General features: G+C 45.6%; 1 protein-coding gene and 1 long non-coding RNA gene across 6 annotated transcripts in view; both read right to left on the bottom strand.

Annotated features, from left to right (window-relative positions):
• Positions 1–4,450: 4,450 nt before the first annotated feature.
• Positions 4,451–6,221, bottom strand: LOC118948707. Of its 2 annotated transcripts, none has more exons than XR_005042191.1 (3): positions 6,158–6,221; positions 5,573–5,717; positions 4,451–5,190 (listed from the first exon to the last, which is right to left on the bottom strand). It is a non-coding gene; the product is annotated as an uncharacterized LOC118948707 (long non-coding RNA). The 2 variants fall into 2 exon arrangements; XR_005042192.1 differs by lacking the exon at positions 6,158–6,221 and adding an exon at positions 5,942–5,962.
• Positions 6,222–12,149: 5,928 nt separating this feature from the next.
• LOC110515620 (FERM, ARHGEF and pleckstrin domain-containing protein 1) overlaps positions 12,150–17,819 on the bottom strand; it is a 99,962-nt gene continuing 94,292 nt past the window's right edge. For 3 of the 4 annotated variants that reach the window (XM_036973379.1, XM_036973378.1, XM_036973377.1), the window contains 3 exons: positions 16,657–16,764; positions 14,678–14,829; positions 12,150–13,322 (listed from right to left, as the gene is read on the bottom strand). In XM_036973379.1, coding sequence (XP_036829274.1) covers positions 13,289–13,322; positions 14,678–14,829; positions 16,657–16,764 — 294 coding nt within the window. In that variant the 3' untranslated portion in view covers positions 12,150–13,288. Of the gene's footprint in view, positions 13,323–14,677; positions 14,830–15,571; positions 16,560–16,656; positions 16,765–17,819 lie in introns of those variants that run through there. The other variant, XM_036973380.1, reaches the window with a different exon arrangement.

Raw genomic sequence — 17,819 nt, 5'->3', positions numbered from 1 at the left:
CAGTACTACCAAACCCTACTGTAGTTCTACATGTCTATCGTTTCTTACCTGACCCATGTCATGTGACCTAGCTACTGTCAGATAAATGTTGTTTGTCTACTCCGTAACAGAACATTAGCTAGTGTCAGATAAATGTTGTTTGCCTACTCCGTAGCAGAACCTGTTATGCTAACAGAACATTAGCTACTGTCAGATAATGTTGTTTGTCTACTCCGTAGCAGAACCTGTTATGCTAACAGAACATTAGCTAGTGTCAGATAATGTTGTTTGTCTACTCCGTAGCAGAACCTGTTATGCTAACAGAACATTAGCTAGTGTCAGATAAATGTTGTTTGTCTACTCCGTAGCAGAACCTGTTATGCTAACAGAACATTAGCTAGTGTCAGATAAATGTTGTTTGTCTACTCCGTAGCAGAACCTGTTATGCTAACAGAACATTAGCTAGTGTCAGATAAATGTTGTTTGTCTACTCCGTAGCAGAACCTGTTATGCTAACAGAACATTAGCTACTGTCAGATAATGTTGTTTGCCTACTCCGTAGCAGAACCGGTTATGCTAACAGAACATTAGCTAGTGTCAGATAAATGTTGTTTGTCTACTCCGTAGCAGAACCTGTTATGCTAACAGAACATTAGCTAGTGTCAGATAATGTTGTTTGTCTACTCCGTAGCAGAACCTGTTATGCTAACAGAACATTAGCTAGTGTCAGATAAATGTTGTTTGTCTACTCCGTAGCAGAACCTGTTATGCTAACAGAACATTAGCTACTGTCAGATAATGTTGTTTGCCTACTCCGTAGCAGAACCGGTTATGCTAACAGAACATTAGCTAGTGTCAGATAATGTTGTTTGACTACTCCGTAGCAGAACCGGTTATGCTAACAGAACATTAGCTAGTGTCAGATAATGTTGTTTGACTACTCCGTAGCAGAACCGGTTATGCTAACAGAACATTAGCTAGTGTCAGATAATGTTTGACTACTCCGTAGCAGAACCGGTTATGCTAACAGAACATTAGCTAGTGTCAGATAATGTTGTTTGCCTACTCCGTAGCAGAACCGGTTATGCTAACAGAACATTAGCTAGTGTCAGATAATGTTGTTTGACTACTCCGTAGCAGAACCGGTTATGCTAACAGAACATTAGCTAGTGTCAGATAATGTTGTTTGACTACTCCGTAGCAGAACCGGTTATGCTAACAGAACATTAGCTAGTGTCAGATAATGTTGTTTGCCTACTCCGTAGCAGAACCTGTTATGCTAACAGAACATTAGCTAGTGTCAGATAATGTTGTTTGCCTACTCCGTAGCAGAACCGGTTATGCTAACAGAACATTAGCTAGAAAGCACTTTAGACTGTACGTTAAAATTACTACAATTATACATTCCTCTATGAAGCTAAACTGTCTGATCACTGTAGTGAGTGATCACCTGCTGCAGGACATGTCTGACCTGTTGTTGAGTCCATTAGTGGGACAGGACATGACTATGTTGTTGAGACCATTAGTGGGACAGGACATGTCTGACCTGTTGTTGAGAGGCCATTAGTGGGACAGGACATGACTGACCTGTTGTTGAGACCATTAGTGGGACAGGACATGTCTGACCTATGTTGTTGAGACCATTAGTGGGACAGGACATGTCTGACCTATGTTGTTGAGAGTCCATTAGTGGGACAGGACATGTCTGACCTGTTGTTGAGACCATTAGTGGGACAGGACATGTCTGACCTGTTGTTGAGACCATTAGTGGGACAGGACATGTCTGACCTGTTGTTGAGAGGCCATTAGTGGGACAGGACATGTCTGACCTGTTGTTGAGAGGCCATTAGTGGGACAGGACATGTCTGACCTGTTGTTGAGAGGCCATTAGTGGGACAGGACATGTCTGACCTGTTGTTGAGACCATTAGTGGGACAGGACATGACTATGTTGTTGAGACCATTAGTGGGACAGGACATGTCTGACCTGTTGTTGAGACCATTAGTGGGACAGGACATGACTGACCTATGTTGTTGAGACCATTAGTGGGACAGGACATGTCTGACCTGTTGTTGAGACCATTAGTGGGACAGGACATGTCTGACCTGTTGTTGAGACCATTAGTGGGACAGGACATGTCTGACCTGTTGTTGAGACCATTAGTGGGACAGGACTATGTTGTTGAGAGTCCATTAGTGGGACAGGACATGACTATGTTGTTGAGACCATTAGTGGGACAGGACATGACTGACCTATGTTGTTGAGACCATTAGTGGGACAGGACATGACTATGTTGTTGAGACCATTAGTGGGACAGGACATGACTGACCTATGTTGTTGAGACCATTAGTGGGACAGGACATGACTGACCTATGTTGTTGAGACCATTAGTGGGACAGGACATGACTATGTTGTTGAGACCATTAGTGGGACAGGACATGTCTGACCTGTTGTTGAGACCATTAGTGGGACAGGACATGACTATGTTGTTGAGACCATTAGTGGGACAGGACATGTCTGACCTGTTGTTGAGACCATTAGTGGGACAGGACATGACTATGTTGTTGAGACCATTAGTGGGACAGGACATGTCTGACCTGTTGTTGAGACCATTAGTGGGACAGGACATGTCTGACATGTTGTTGAGACCATTAGTGGGACAGGACATGTCTGACCTGTTGTTGAGACCATTAGTGGGACAGGACATGTCTGACCTGTTGTTGAGACCATTAGTGGGACAGGACATGACTATGTTGTTGAGACCATTAGTGGGACAGGACATGTCTGACCTGTTGTTGAGAGGCCATTAGTGGGACAGGACATGTCTGACCTGTTGTTGAGACCATTAGTGGGACAGGACATGTCTGACCTGTTGTTGAGACCATTAGTGGGACAGGACATGTCTGACCTGTGTTGTTGAGACCATTAGTGGGACAGGACATGACTATGTTGTTGAGAGGCCATTAGTGGGACAGGACATGACTGACCTGTTGTTGAGACCATTAGTGGGACAGGACTATGTTGTTGAGACCATTAGTGGGACAGGACATGACTGACCCATGTTGTTGAGACCATTATTGGGACATGACATGACTGACCCATGTTGTTGAGACCATTAGTGGGACAGGACATGTCTGACCTGTTGTTGAGACCATTAGTGGGACAGGACTATGTTGTTGAGACCATTAGTGGGACAGGACATGTCTGACCTGTTGTTGAGACCATTAGTGGGACAGGACTATGTTGTTGAGAGGCCATTAGTGGGACAGGACATGTCTGACCTGTTGTTGAGACCATTAGTGGGACAGGACATGTCTGACCTGTTGTTGAGACCATTAGTGGGACAGGACATGTCTGACCTGTTGTTGAGACCATTAGTGGGACAGGACATGACTGACCTGTTGTTGAGAGGCCATTAGTGGGACAGGACATGTCTGACCTGTTGTTGAGACCATTAGTGGGACAGGACATGACTGACCTATGTTGTTGAGACCATTAGTGGGACAGGACATGACTGACCTATGTTGTTGAGACCATTAGTGGGACAGGACATGACTGACCTATGTTGTTGAGACCATTAGTGGGACAGGACATGACTGACCTATGTTGTTGAGACCATTAGTGGGACAGGACATGTCTGACCTATGTTGTTGAGACCATTAGTGGGACAGGACATGTCTGACCTATGTTGTTGAGACCATTAGTGGGACAGGACATGACTGACCTATGTTGTTGAGACCATTAGTGGGACAGGACATGTCTGACCTGTTGTTGAGACCATTAGTGGGACAGGACATGACTGACATGTTGTTGAGAGACCATTAGTGGGACAGGACTATGTTGTTGAGACCATTAGTGGGACAGGACATGTCTGACCTGTTGTTGAGACCATTAGTGGGACAGGACTATGTTGTTGAGACCATTAGTGGGACAGGACTATGTTGTTGAGACCATTAGTGGGACAGGACATGACTATGTTGTTGAGACCATTAGTGGGACAGGACATGTCTGACCTATGTTGTTGAGAGTCCATTAGTGGGACAGGACATGACTGACCTATGTTGTTGAGACCATTAGTGGGACAGGACATGACTGACTTATGTTGTTGAGACCATTAGTGGGACAGGACATGACTGACTTATGTTGTTGAGACCATTAGTGGGACAGGACATGACTGACCTATGTTGTTGAGACCATTAGTGGGACAGGACATGACTGACCTATGTTGTTGAGACCATTAGTGGGACAGGACATGACTGACCTATGTTGTTGAGACCATTAGTGGGACAGGACATGTCTGACCTATGTTGTTGAGAGTCCATTAGTGGGACAGGACATGACTATGTTGTTGAGACCATTAGTGGGACAGGACATGACTGACCTATGTTGTTGAGACCATTAGTGGGACAGGACATGTCTGACCTATGTTGTTGAGAGTCCATTAGTGGGACAGGACATGACTATGTTGTTGAGACTCCATTAGTGGGACAGGACATGACTATGTTGTTGAGAGTCCATTAGTGGGACAGGACATTATAGACTTATATCATACCACTGTTAGGTTCTTATTTTTCAGAGTAAATAACTCAGACTCTAGAGAAGCTTTAACCAAGTTTAATCATTTCCCAAAGGTTCTGTACAGCAGAAAATCAGACAGCTACAGATTTCAGACATCACAGTTTATATACATCCTACTTAAGACACTCCCCTTTCTCTCCAATCCCTACGTTTCATGGCTCCACAGGAAGCTAATAAAGAGGGTAACAGGATACCAAACATTAAATTACTCTCTTCAGAGAATCTGTCCTGACCTCAACCCCTCCTTCACCTAATCCACAGATGTCCGTCTGTCTCCCCATGTATCAACACATCGTTCTCCTCACCTCCTGACCTCAACCCCTCCTTCACCTAATCCACAGATGTCCATCTGTCTCCCCTGTATCAACACATCTCTGTCCTCACCTCCTGACCTCAACCCCTCCTTCACCTAATCCACAGATGTCCATCTGTCTCCAATGTATCAACACATCGCTCTCCTCACCTCCTGACCTCAACCCCTCCTTCACCTAATCCACAGATATCCATCTGTCTCCCCATGTATCAACAAATCGCTGACCTCAACCCTCCTTCACCTAATACCCAGATGTCCATCTGTCTCCCCTGTATCAACACATCGCTCTCCTCACCTCCTGACCTCAACCCCTCCTTCACCTAATCCACAGATGATACATGGGGAGACAGATGGACATCTGTGGATTAGGTGAAGGATGGGTTGAGGTCAGGAGGTGAGGACAGAGATGTGGTGATACATGGGGGAGACAGATGGACAACACATCTCTGTCCTCACCTCCTGACCTCAACCCATCCTTCACCTAATCCACAGATGTCCATCTGTCTCCCCTGTATCAACACATCGCTCTCAACCCCTCCTTCACCTAATCCACAGATGTCCATCTATCTCCCCTGTATCAACACATCGCTCTCCTCTCCTCCTGACCTCAACCCCTCCTTCACCTAATACCCAGATGTCCATCTGTCTCCAATGTATCAACACATCGCTCTCCTCACCTCCTGACCTCAACCCCTCCTTCACCTAATCCACAGATATCCATCTGTCTCCCCATGTATCAACAAATCGCTGACCTCAACCCTCCTTCACCTAATACCCAGATGTCCATCTGTCTCCCCTGTATCAACACATCGCTCTCCTCACCTCCTGACCTCAACCCCTCCTTCACCTAATCCACAGATGATACATGGGGAGACAGATGGACATCTGTGGATTAGGTGAAGGATGGATTGAGGTCAGGAGGTGAGGACAGAGATGTGGTGATACATGGGGGAGACAGATGGACAACACATCTCTGTCCTCACCTCCTGACCTCAACCCATCCTTCACCTAATCCACAGATGTCCATCTGTCTCCCCTGTATCAACACATCGCTCTCAACCCCTCCTTCACCTAATCCACAGATGTCCATCTATCTCCCCTGTATCAACACATCGCTCTCCTCTCCTCCTGACCTCAACCCCTCCTTCACCTAATACCCAGATGTCCATCTGTCTCCCCTGTATCAACACATCGCTGTCCTCACCTCCTGACCTCAACCTAATACCCAGATGTCCATCTGTCTCCCGTATCAACACATCTCTGTCCTGACCTCAACCCCTCCTTCACCTAATCCACAGATGTCCATCTGTCTCCCCTGTATCAACACATCGCTCTCCTCACCTCCTGACCTCAACCCCTCCTTCACCTAATCCACAGATGTCCATCTTATCTCCCCTGTATCAACACATCGCTCTCAACCCCTCCTTCACCTAATACCCAGATGTCCATCTGTCTCCCCTGTATCAACACATCACTGACCTCTCCTCCATCAAACACATTCCAAAGCCTTCTGTCTTTCTTCAGAAAACCATTCTAACAGAACACCCAGTCTCTTTCATTTCCTATCATACATTTACTATCTCAATGTTTAGCACATTCCAACACCACATTCATTCTTCCCATGACAGACTGGCCAGGTGAATCCAGGATCCCTTATTGATGTCACCTGTTAAATTCACTTCAATCAGTGTAGATGAAGGGGAGGAGACGGGTTAAATAATGATTCTATGCCATTCAGAGGGTGAATGGGCAAGAAAAGATTGAAATCAAATCACAGTAAAAAAAATGAATAAGAACTAACAAATAATTAAAGAGCAGCAGTAATAATAATCATAGCGAGACTATATGCAGGGGGTACCGGTTAGTAATGAGACTATATGCAGGGAGTACCGGTTAGTAATGAGACTATATGCAGGGGGTACCGGTTAGTAATGAGACTATATGCAGGGGGTACCGGTTAGTAATGAGACTATATGCAGGGGGTACCGGTTAGTAATGAGACTATATGCAGGGGGTACCGGTTAGTAATGAGACTATATGCAGGGGGTACCGGTTAGTAATGAGACTATATGCAGGGTGTACCGGTTAGTAATGAGACTATATGCAGAGGGTACCGGTTAGTAATGAGACTATATGCAGGGGGTACCGGTACATTGTTAATTGTTATAATTATCAACTGTGTGTTGTCTCATCTCAGTCGACCCCCACTTCCCTTTTTGTCTAGCAAGCTGCCATGCCGGTTTAGCCCACTAGGGCACATTCTCCTATCATTCCTTTGTAACCATATCTATTTTGTATGTGTTACGCATTTCTGTGAATTACTTAGTTAGTAAATAAATTATTTTAAGACAATTGATGTATTGTTATACTCCAACCCTGTTCCTGGAGAGAGACCCTCCTGGAGGTTTTAACTCCAACCCTGTTCCTGGAGAGAGACCCTCCTGGAGGTTTTAACTCCAACCCTGTTCCTGGAGAGAGACCCTCCTGGAGGTTTTAACTCCAACCCTGTTCCTGGAGAGAGACCCTCCTGGAGGTTTTAACTCCAACCCTGTTCCTGGAGAGAGACCCTCCTGTAGGTTTTAACTCCAACCCTGTTCCTGGAGAGAGACCCTCCTGGAGGTTTTAACTCCAACCCTGTTCCTGGAGAGAGACCCTCCTGGAGGTTTTAACTCCAACCCTGTTCCTGGAGAGAGACCCTCCTGGAGGTTTTAACTCCAACCCTGTTCCTGGAGAGAGACCCTCCTGGAGGTTTTAACTCCAACCCTGTTCCTGGAGAGAGACCCTCCTGGAGGTTTTAACTCCAACCCTGTTCCTGGAGAGAGACCCTCCTGGAGGTTTTAACTCCAACCCTGTTCCTGGAGAGAGACCCTCCTGTAGGTTTTAACTCCAACCCTGTTCCTGGAGAGAGACCCTCCTGTAGGTTTTAACTCCAACCCTGTTCCTGGAGAGAAACCCTCCTGGAGGTTTTAACTCCAACCCTGTTCCTGGAGAGAGACCCTCCTGGAGGTTTTAACTCCAACCCTGTTCCTGGAGAGAGACCCTCCTGGAGGTTTTAACTCCAACCCTGTTCCTGGAGAGAGACCCTCCTGGAGGTTTTAACTCCAACCCTGTTCCTGGAGAGAGACCCTCCTGTAGGTTTTAACTCCAACCCTGTTCCTGGAGAGAGACCCTCCTGGAGGTTTTAACTCCAACCCTGTTCCTGGAGAGAGACCCTCCTGGAGGTTTTAACTCCAACCCTGTTCCTGGAGAGAGACCCTCCTGGAGGTTTTAACTCCAACCCTGTTCCTGGAGAGAGACCCTCCTGTAGGTTTTAACTCCAACCCTGTTCCTGGAGAGAGACCCTCCTGTAGGTTTTAACTCCAACCCTGTTCCTGGAGAGAGACCCTCCTGTAGGTTTTAACTCCAACCCTGTTCCTGGAGAGAGACCCTCCTGTAGGTTTTAACTCCAACCCTGTTCCTGGAGAGAGACCCTCCTGTAGGTTTTAACTCCAACCCTGTTCCTGGAGAGAGACCCTCCTGTAGGTTTTAACTCCAACCCTGTTCCTGGAGAGAGACCCTCCTGGAGGTTTTAACTCCAACCCTGTTCCTGGAGAGAGACCCTCCTGTAGGTTTTAACTCCAACCCTGTTCCTGGAGAGAGACCCTCCTGTAGGTTTTAACTCCAACCCTGTTCCTGGAGAGAGACCCTCCTGGAGGTTTTAACTCCAACCCTGTTCCTGGAGAGAGACCCTCCTGTAGGTTTTAACTCCAACCCTGTTCCTGGAGAGAGACCCTCCTGTAGGTTTTAACTCCAACCCTGTTCCTGGAGAGAGACCCTCCTGTAGGTTTTAACTCCAACCCTGTTCCTGGAGAGAGACCCTCCTGTAGGTTTTAACTCCAACCCTGTTCCTGGAGAGAGACCCTCCTGGAGGTTTTAACTCCAACCCTGTTCCTGGAGAGAGACCCTCCTGGAGGTTTTAACTCCAACCCTGTTCCTGGAGAGAGACCCTCCTGTAGGTTTTAACTCCAACCCTGTTCCTGGAGAGAGACCCTCCTGGAGGTTTTAACTCCAACCCTGTTCCTGGAGAGAGACCCTCCTGTAGGTTTTAACTCCAACCCTGTTCCTGGAGAGAGACCCTCCTGGAGGTTTTAACTCCAACCCTGTTCCTGGAGAGAGACCCTCCTGGAGGTTTTAACTCCAACCCTGTTCCTGGAGAGAGACCCTCCTGGAGGTTTTAACTCCAACCCTGTTCCTGGAGAGAGACCCTCCTGTAGGTTTTAACTCCAACCCTGTTCCTGGAGAGAGACCCTCCTGGAGGTTTTAACTCCAACCCTGTTCCTGGAGAGAGACCCTCCTGTAGGTTTTAACTCCAACCCTGTTCCTGGAGAGAGACCCTCCTGGAGGTTTTAACTCCAACCCTGTTCCTGGAGAGAGACCCTCCTGTAGGTTTTAACTCCAACCCTGTTCCTGGAGAGAGACCCTCCTGTAGGTTTTAACTCCAACCCTGTTCCTGGAGAGAGACCCTCCTGTAGGTTTTAACTCCAACCCTGTTCCTGGAGAGAGACCCTCCTGGAGGTTTTAACTCCAACCCTGTTCCTGGAGAGAGACCCTCCTGTAGGTTTTAACTCCAACCCTGTTCCTGGAGAGAGACCCTCCTGGAGGTTTTAACTCCAACCCTGTTCCTGGAGAGAGACCCTCCTGGAGGTTTTAACTCCAACCCTGTTCCTGGAGAGAGACCCTCCTGGAGGTTTTAACTCCAACCCTGTTCCTGGAGAGAGACCCTCCTGTAGGTTTTAACTCCAACCCTGTTCCTGGAGAGAGACCTTCCTGTAGGTTTTAACTCCAACCCTGTTCCTGGAGAGAGACCCTCCTGTAGGTTTTAACTCCAACCCTGTTCCTGGAGAGAGACCCTCCTGTAGGTTTTAACTCCAACCCTGTTCCTGGAGAGAGACCCTCCTGTAGGTTTTAACTCCAACCCTGTTCCTGGAGAGAGACCCTCCTGTAGGTTTTAACTCCAACCCTGTTCCTAGAGAGAGACCCTCCTGTAGGCTCTGCTGCGTTATAGAATAGACTGTAACATAGACGATGGCTCTGCTGTGTTATAGAATAGACTGTAACATAGACGATGGCTCTGCTGTGTTATAGAATAGACTGTAACATAGACGATGGCTCTGCTGTGTTATAGAATAGACTGTAACATAGAGACGACACAGATGATGGCTCTGCTGCGTTATAGAATAGACTAACATGGAGACGATGGCTCTGCTGCGTTATAGACTAACATGGAGACGACACAGTCTATTCTATAACGCAGCAGAGCCATCATCTAACAGAGACAAAACATAGACGATGGCTCTGCTGCGTTATAGAATAGACTGTAACATAGAGACGACACAGATGATGGCTCTGCTGCGTTATAGAATAGACTAACATGGAGACGATGGCTCTGCTGCGTTATAGACTAACATGGAGACGACACAGTCTATTCTATAATGCAGCAGAGCCATCGTCTCCATGTTAGTCTATTCTATAACGCAGCAGAGCCATCGTCTAACATAGAGACGACACATAGATGATGGCTCTGCTGCGTTATAGAATAGACTAACAGAGACGACACATAGATGATGGCTCTGCTGCATTATAGAATAGACTGTGTCGTCTCCATGACGACACATAGATGATGGCTTCTGCCGCCGTTGTAAAGGTTGACTATCATTAAATGTGAAGACTGAATATGATCAAATCAATTCTGTGTAATTTAACTAGGAAGTCGGGGCACCACGGGAACATGCTGTTTATGGGGTTTCAACTTCCCGAATATAACTATAATATAACTCGTCAGATAGTTTCGTCTCATTACTGAACTGCACGAACCCTAGCATAGAATCATGAATCAACGATATACAAATTGGCTTAATTATTTATCTACTAACTAACTTAATAAAATCACAGAATTACATCAAAACACACATCATTTAGTTATACATTGGGTACTAAGCATGACAGAAGGAAAAGTCCCTATTTGACAGCTTGGTAAACAAAGGAAAGGGGTGGGGACCACTCGAGAGCGGGAGACTCATAGCTGATAAATACACTCATAGAAGTCGCTAGTACTTTGAATATGAACAACCGCTCATTCGAAAATAAATTGCAATTTACATATATTTCCGAGTGTATGTCTTGTTGTCTCTCTCTGTGGTCGGCCGGTCCATCTGCTGGAGAGAGACCCTCCTGTAGGTTTTCCCTCCAACCCTGTAGTCGGCCGGTCCGTCTGCTGGAGAGAGACCCTCCTGTAGTTGGCCGGTCCGTCTGCTGGAGAGAGACCCTCCTGTAGGTTTTCCCTCCAACCCTGTAGTCGGCCGGTCCATCTGCTGGAGAGAGACCCTCCTGTAGGTTTTCCCTCCAACCCTGTGGTCGGGCCGGTCCGTCTGCTGGAGAGAGACCCTCCTGTAGGTTTTCCCTCCAACCCTGTGGTCGGGCCGGTCCGTCTGCTGGAGAGAGACCCTCCTGTAGGTTTTCCCTCCAACCCTGTAGTCGGCCGGTCCATCTGCTGGAGAGAGTCGACAGAAAAGTCTCTGGTTGCGTTCCTAATGGATACGTCAGGCGTCCATGTTGTCTGCTGTATTCTTCGTCCTAGGTTACGCACATTTCCAGCTGCAGACTGAAGAGATCTTGTCTAACGTGTTCCTTCTGTGGAAATGCTTTATTAGAGTTGAATCATTTCTAGCCGTGAAGCCAACGCTACACGCTGTCTCGTCTCCTCGGCCTATAGAGTTGTAGTTCTTAACCATTTCACATGTAGCTACCCCTTCCTGTTTTCTGATGTAAGGGCCTATAGAGTTGTAGTTCTTAACCATTTCACATGTAGCTACCCCTTCCTGTTTTCTGATGTAAGGGCCTATAGAGTTGTAGTTCTTAACCATTTCACATGTAGCTACCCCTTCCTGTTTTCTGATGTAAGGGCCTATAGAGTTGTAGTTCTTAACCATTTCACATGTAGCTACCCCTTCCTGTTTTCTGATGTAAGGGCCTATAGAGTTGTAGTTCTTAACCATTTCACATGTAGCTACCCCTTCCTGTTTTCTGATGTAAGGGTCTATAGAGTTGTAGTTCTTAACCATTTCACATGTAGCTACCCCTTCCTGTTTTCTGATGTAAGGGCCTATAGAGTTGTAGTTCTTAACCATTTCACATGTAGCTACCCCTTCCTGTTTTCTGATGTAAGGGCCTATAGAGTTGTAGTTCTTAACCATTTCACATGTAGCTACCCCTTCCTGTTTTCTGATGTAAGGGCCTATAGAGTTGTAGTTCTTAACCATTTCACATGTAGCTACCCCTTCCTGTTTTCTGATGTAAGGGCCTATAGAGTTGTAGCCATTTCAACGTGGGGACTCCGTCCCGGCGTTCTCTGACAATGTCCATTTTATAGGAAGTGGTTTATACTCTATGGAAGAAGGGGCGATTTCATGATGCCTGATGTCTGGCCTCATGGGGGCGTGGCCACTGACTAGTTAATCTTTTTATATGAAAATCAATACTCTCATTTAGAAGGCTAACATCACATTAAATCTTTTCACAAATAGTTTCAGAATTACTCATTCATTTTATCCAACATTTGGATGTACATCTGAGAAGTGAAAACACAAACAGAGATACAGTCATGTGGGTCTCCTGTCTTTCATGAGGTCACCAAATGAACCAAACGCGATGATGATTGTTCTTTAGGTACCCACGGACTATTCCCACATTCTCAAAAATATAAATATCGTTTAATACTCCAATTTTGGATATTAGGAGTTTTGGCAAGAGAAGCACTTTGTTCTCTCTCCCTCAATACTGCATGGCAGTGAGGAGAGTTTTCAGACAGGAAGGTATGGCCGAGGTAATAACACCTGTGGTGGGAGAGAGAGAAGGAGGATATACACCCAAAAGGGCCACGTCGTGACAATACAGACAGGTGGTTAGTAAAGTAACCTGGAGTAAAGTGAGCCGGTACTCCAGAGGTGAAGAGGGCAGGGTGAAAGAAGAGGCCTAAAGGACGGGAAGGAGCCGTCTAGAAGAGGCCTAAAGGGCAGGAAGGAGCCGTCTAGAAGAGGCCTAAAGGGCAGGAAGGAGCCGTCTAGAAGAGGCCTAAAGGGCAGGAAGGAGCCGTCTAGAAGAGGCCTAAAGGGCAGGAAGGAGTCGTCTAGAAGAGGCCTAAAGGGCAGGAAGGAGTCGTCTAGAAGAGGCCTAAAGGGCAGGAAGGAGCCGTCTAGAAGAGGCCTAAAGGGCAGGAAGGAGCCGTCTAGAAGAGGCTAAAGGACAGGAAGGAGCAGTCTAGAAGAGGCCTAAAGGACAGGAAGGAGCCGTCTAGAAGAGGGTTGGTCAGTGTCCTCCTAGTCCTCACTGGCTCCGTGGTCAGTAAGGATCCTTCCTCTGGCTCAGGAGGGGTCGACTAGCTTAACAGGTAGCACTACGGATCACCTCCATCCACCTGGAGACAGACAGACAGGTTAGAGACAGACAGGTAGCACTACGGATAACCTCCATCCACCTGGAGAAAAGTTTTGAAGACAACACCACACTACTGAAGACAACACCACACTACTGAAGACAACACTACACTACTGAAGACAACACTACACTACTGAAGACAACACTACACTACTGAAGACAACAAGACAACACCACACTACTGAAGACAACACAACACTACTGAAGACAACACCACACTACTGAAGACAACACCACACTACTGAAGACAACAAGTCAACACCACACTACTGAAGACAACACCACACTACTGAAGACAACACAACACTACTGAGGACAACACCACACTACTGAAGACAAGACAACACCACACTACTGAGGACAAGACATCACCAAACTACTGAAGACAACAAGACAACACCACACTACCGAAGACAACACCACACTACCAAAGACAACACCACACTACCGAAGACAACACCACACTACCGAAGACAAGACCACACTACCGAAGACAACACCACACTGCCGAAGACAACACCACACTGCTGAAGACAACACTGCTGAAGACAACAAGACAACACCACACTGCTGAAGACAACACCACACTGCTGAAGACAACACCACACTGCCGAAGACAACACCACACTACCAAAGACAACACCACACTACCGAAGACAACACCACACTACCGAAGACAACACCACACTACCGAAGACAAGACAACACTACCGAAGACAACACTACCGAAGACAACACTACCGAAGACAACACTACCGAAGACAACACTACCGAAGACAACACCACACTACCGAAGACAACACTGCTGAAGACAACACCACACTACCGAAGACAACACCACACTACCGAAGACAACACTACCAAAGACAACACCACACTGCTGAAGACAACACCACACTGCTGAAGACAACACCACACTGCTGAAGACAACAACACCACACTACCGAAGACAACACTGCTGAAGACAACAAGACAACAACACCACACTACTGAAGACAACACCACACTACTGAAGACAACAAGACAACACCACACTACTGAAGACAACACCACACTACTGAACACAACAAGACAACACTACTGAGGACAACAAGACAACACCACACTACCGAAGACAACACTGCTGAAGACAAGACAACACCACACTACTGAAGACAACACTACTGAAGACAACAAGACAACACCACAAGACAACACCACTGAAGACAACACCACTGAAGACAAGACAACACCACTCTGCTGAAAACACTGGCTGGCTCTGATCTGAAGTAGTACATGAGACTTGAAGTGACAACACAACCAAACACCACACAACAGGTTGCCAAGGGAACTGACCTCTGGAAGGTGTACTGGCTCTCTGATCTGAAGTAGTACACATGAGACTTGAAGTGGAGCTTGAAAACATAGTCCTTCTGGATGTTCTCTGTCTCCGCGGGAACCGTCAACGAGTAGCCTAGCAACGGGAGGCTGGCCAGAGGGTAGTCATCCTATAGGGAACAGAGAGGACCTTTAGACTACTGCATCCCATAAGAAATACTATATAATACACTACCCAGAGGGTAGTCATCCTATAGAAGACCTTTAGACTACTGCATCCCATAAGAAATACTATATAATACACTACCCAGAGGGTAGTCATCCTATAGAGGACCTTGAGACTACTGCATCCCATAATATATAATACACTACCCAGAGGGTAGTCATCCTATAGAAGACCTTGAGACTACTGCATCCCATAATAAATACTATATAATACACTACCCAGAGGGTAGTCATCCTATAGAAGACCTTGAGACTACTGCATCCCATAATAAATACTATATAATACACTACCCAGAGGGTAGTCATCCTATAGAAGACCTTGAGACTACTGCATCCCATAATACATACTATATAATACACTACCCAGAGGGTAGTCATCCTATAGAAGACCTTGAGACTACTGCATCCCATAATAAATACTATATAATACACTACCCAGAGGGTAGTCATCCTATAGAAGACCTTGAGACTACTGCATCCCATAATAAATACTATATAATACACTACCCAGAGGGTAGTCATCCTATAGAAGACCTTGAGACTACTGCATCCCATAATAAATACTATATAATACACTACCCAGGGGGTAGTCATCCTATAGAAGACCTTGAGACTACTGCATCCCATAATAAATACTATATAATACACTACCCAGAGGGTAGTCATCCTATAGAAGACCTTGATACTACTGCATCCCATAATAAATACTATATAATACACTACCCAGAGGGTAGTCATCCTATAGAAGACCTTGAGACTACTGCATCCCATAATAAATACTATATAATACACTACCCAGAGGGTAGTCATCCTATAGAAGACCTTGAGACTACTGCATCCCATAATAAATACTATATAATACACTACCCAGAGGGTAGTCATCCTATAGAAGACCTTGAGACTACTGCATCCCATAATAAATACTATATAATACACTACCCAGAGGGTAGTCATCCTATAGAAGACCTTGAGACTACTGCATCCCATAATAAATACTATATAATACACTACCCAGAGGGTAGTCATCCTATAGAAGACCTTGAGACTACTGCATCCCATAATAAATACTATATAATACACTACCCAGGGGGTAGTCATCCTATAGAAGACCTTGAGACTACTGCATCCCATAATAAATACTATATAATACACTACCCAGAGGGTAGTCATCCTATAGAAGACCTTGAGACTACTGCATCCCATAATAAATACTATATAATACACTACCCAGAGGGTAGTCATCCTATAGAAGACCTTGAGACTACTGCATCCCATAATAAATACTATATAATACACTACCCAGAGGGTAGTCATCCTATAGAAGACCTTGAGACTACTGCATCCCATAATAAATACTATATAATACACTACCCAGAGGGTAGTCATCCTATAGAGGACCTTGAGACTACTGCATCCCATAATAAATACTATATAATACACTACCCAGAGGGTAGTCATCCTATAGAGGACCTTGAGACTACTGCATCCCATAATAAATACTATATAATACACTACCCAGAGGGTAGTCATCCTATAGAGGACCTTGAGACTACTGCATCCCATAATAAATACTATATAATACACTACCCAGAGGGTAGTCATCCTATAGAGGACCTTGAGACTACTGCATCCCATAATAAATACTATATAATACACTACCCAGAGGGTAGTCATCCTATAGAGGACCTTCAGACTACTGCATCCCATAATAAATACTAGTTAGTTTTAGGTTAGGGTTAGATGTATGTTTAGAGTTAGGTTAGAGTCCTTACCTGATGTGACTTGTAGAAGAACAGGCTGAAGTTGGTGAAGACCACCCAGAGTTTCTGCCATCCATTACTGTTCTTAAACTTCCTCAGCAGGTTACCTGATAACTGGTTCTGATAGGGGGAGAAAGGACCAATAGGAAGAGACATTAACACAGGAGTAACCAATAGCAAAAGAGATTAACACAGGTTGTCTGGTCTTGAAGTTACAATGTTGTTATATCAGGTTATATCCCACCTCTCTGTATCAGGTTATATCCCACCTCTCTGTACCAGGTTATATCCCACCTCTCTGTATCAGGTTATATCCCACCTCTCTGTACCAGGTTATATCAGGTTATATCCCACCTCTCTGTACCAGGTTATATCAGGTTATATCCCACATCTCTGTACCAGGTTATATCCCACCTCTCTGTATCAGGTTATATCAGGTTATATCCCACCTCTCTGTACCAGGTTATATCCCACCTCTCTGTACCAGGTTATATCCCACCTCTCTGTATTAGGTTATAACACACCTCTCTGTATTAGGTTATATCAGGTTATATCAAGTTATATCAGGTTATATCCCACCTCTTTGTACAAGGTTATAGCAGGTTATATCCCACCTCTCTGTATCAGGTTATAACACACCTCTCTGTATTAGGTTATATCAGGTTATATCCCACCTCTCTGTATCAGGTTATAGCAGGTTATATCCCACCTCTCTGTATCAGGTTATAACACACCTCTCTGTATTAGGTTATATCAGGTTATATCCCACCCCTCTATATCAGGTTATATCAGGTTATATCCCACCTCTCTGTACCAGGTTATATCCCACCTCTCTGTATTAGGTTATAACACACCTCTCTGTATTAGGTTATATCCCACCTCTCTGTATTAGGTTATATCAGGTTATATCCCACCCCTCTATATCAGGTTATATCAGGTTATATCCCACCTCTCTGTACCAGGTTATATCCCACCTCTCTGTATCAGGTTGTATCAGGTTATATCCCACCTCTCTGTATCAGGTTATATCAGGTTATATCCCACCTCTCTGTATCAGGTTATAACACACCTCTCTGTACCAGGTTATATCCAGTACTGTGGGTCAGGTAGGTAGAGAAGACAGAGAGGTTAGACAGAAACAGAGAGGTTAGACGGTACTGTGGGTCAGGTAGGTA

The sequence above is a fragment of the Oncorhynchus mykiss genome, unplaced genomic scaffold (genome assembly GCF_013265735.2).
Source record: "Oncorhynchus mykiss isolate Arlee unplaced genomic scaffold, USDA_OmykA_1.1 un_scaffold_240, whole genome shotgun sequence".
Taxonomy (NCBI): Eukaryota; Metazoa; Chordata; class Actinopteri; order Salmoniformes; family Salmonidae; genus Oncorhynchus; species Oncorhynchus mykiss.
This window is presented reverse-complemented; position numbering and strand designations above follow the sequence as displayed.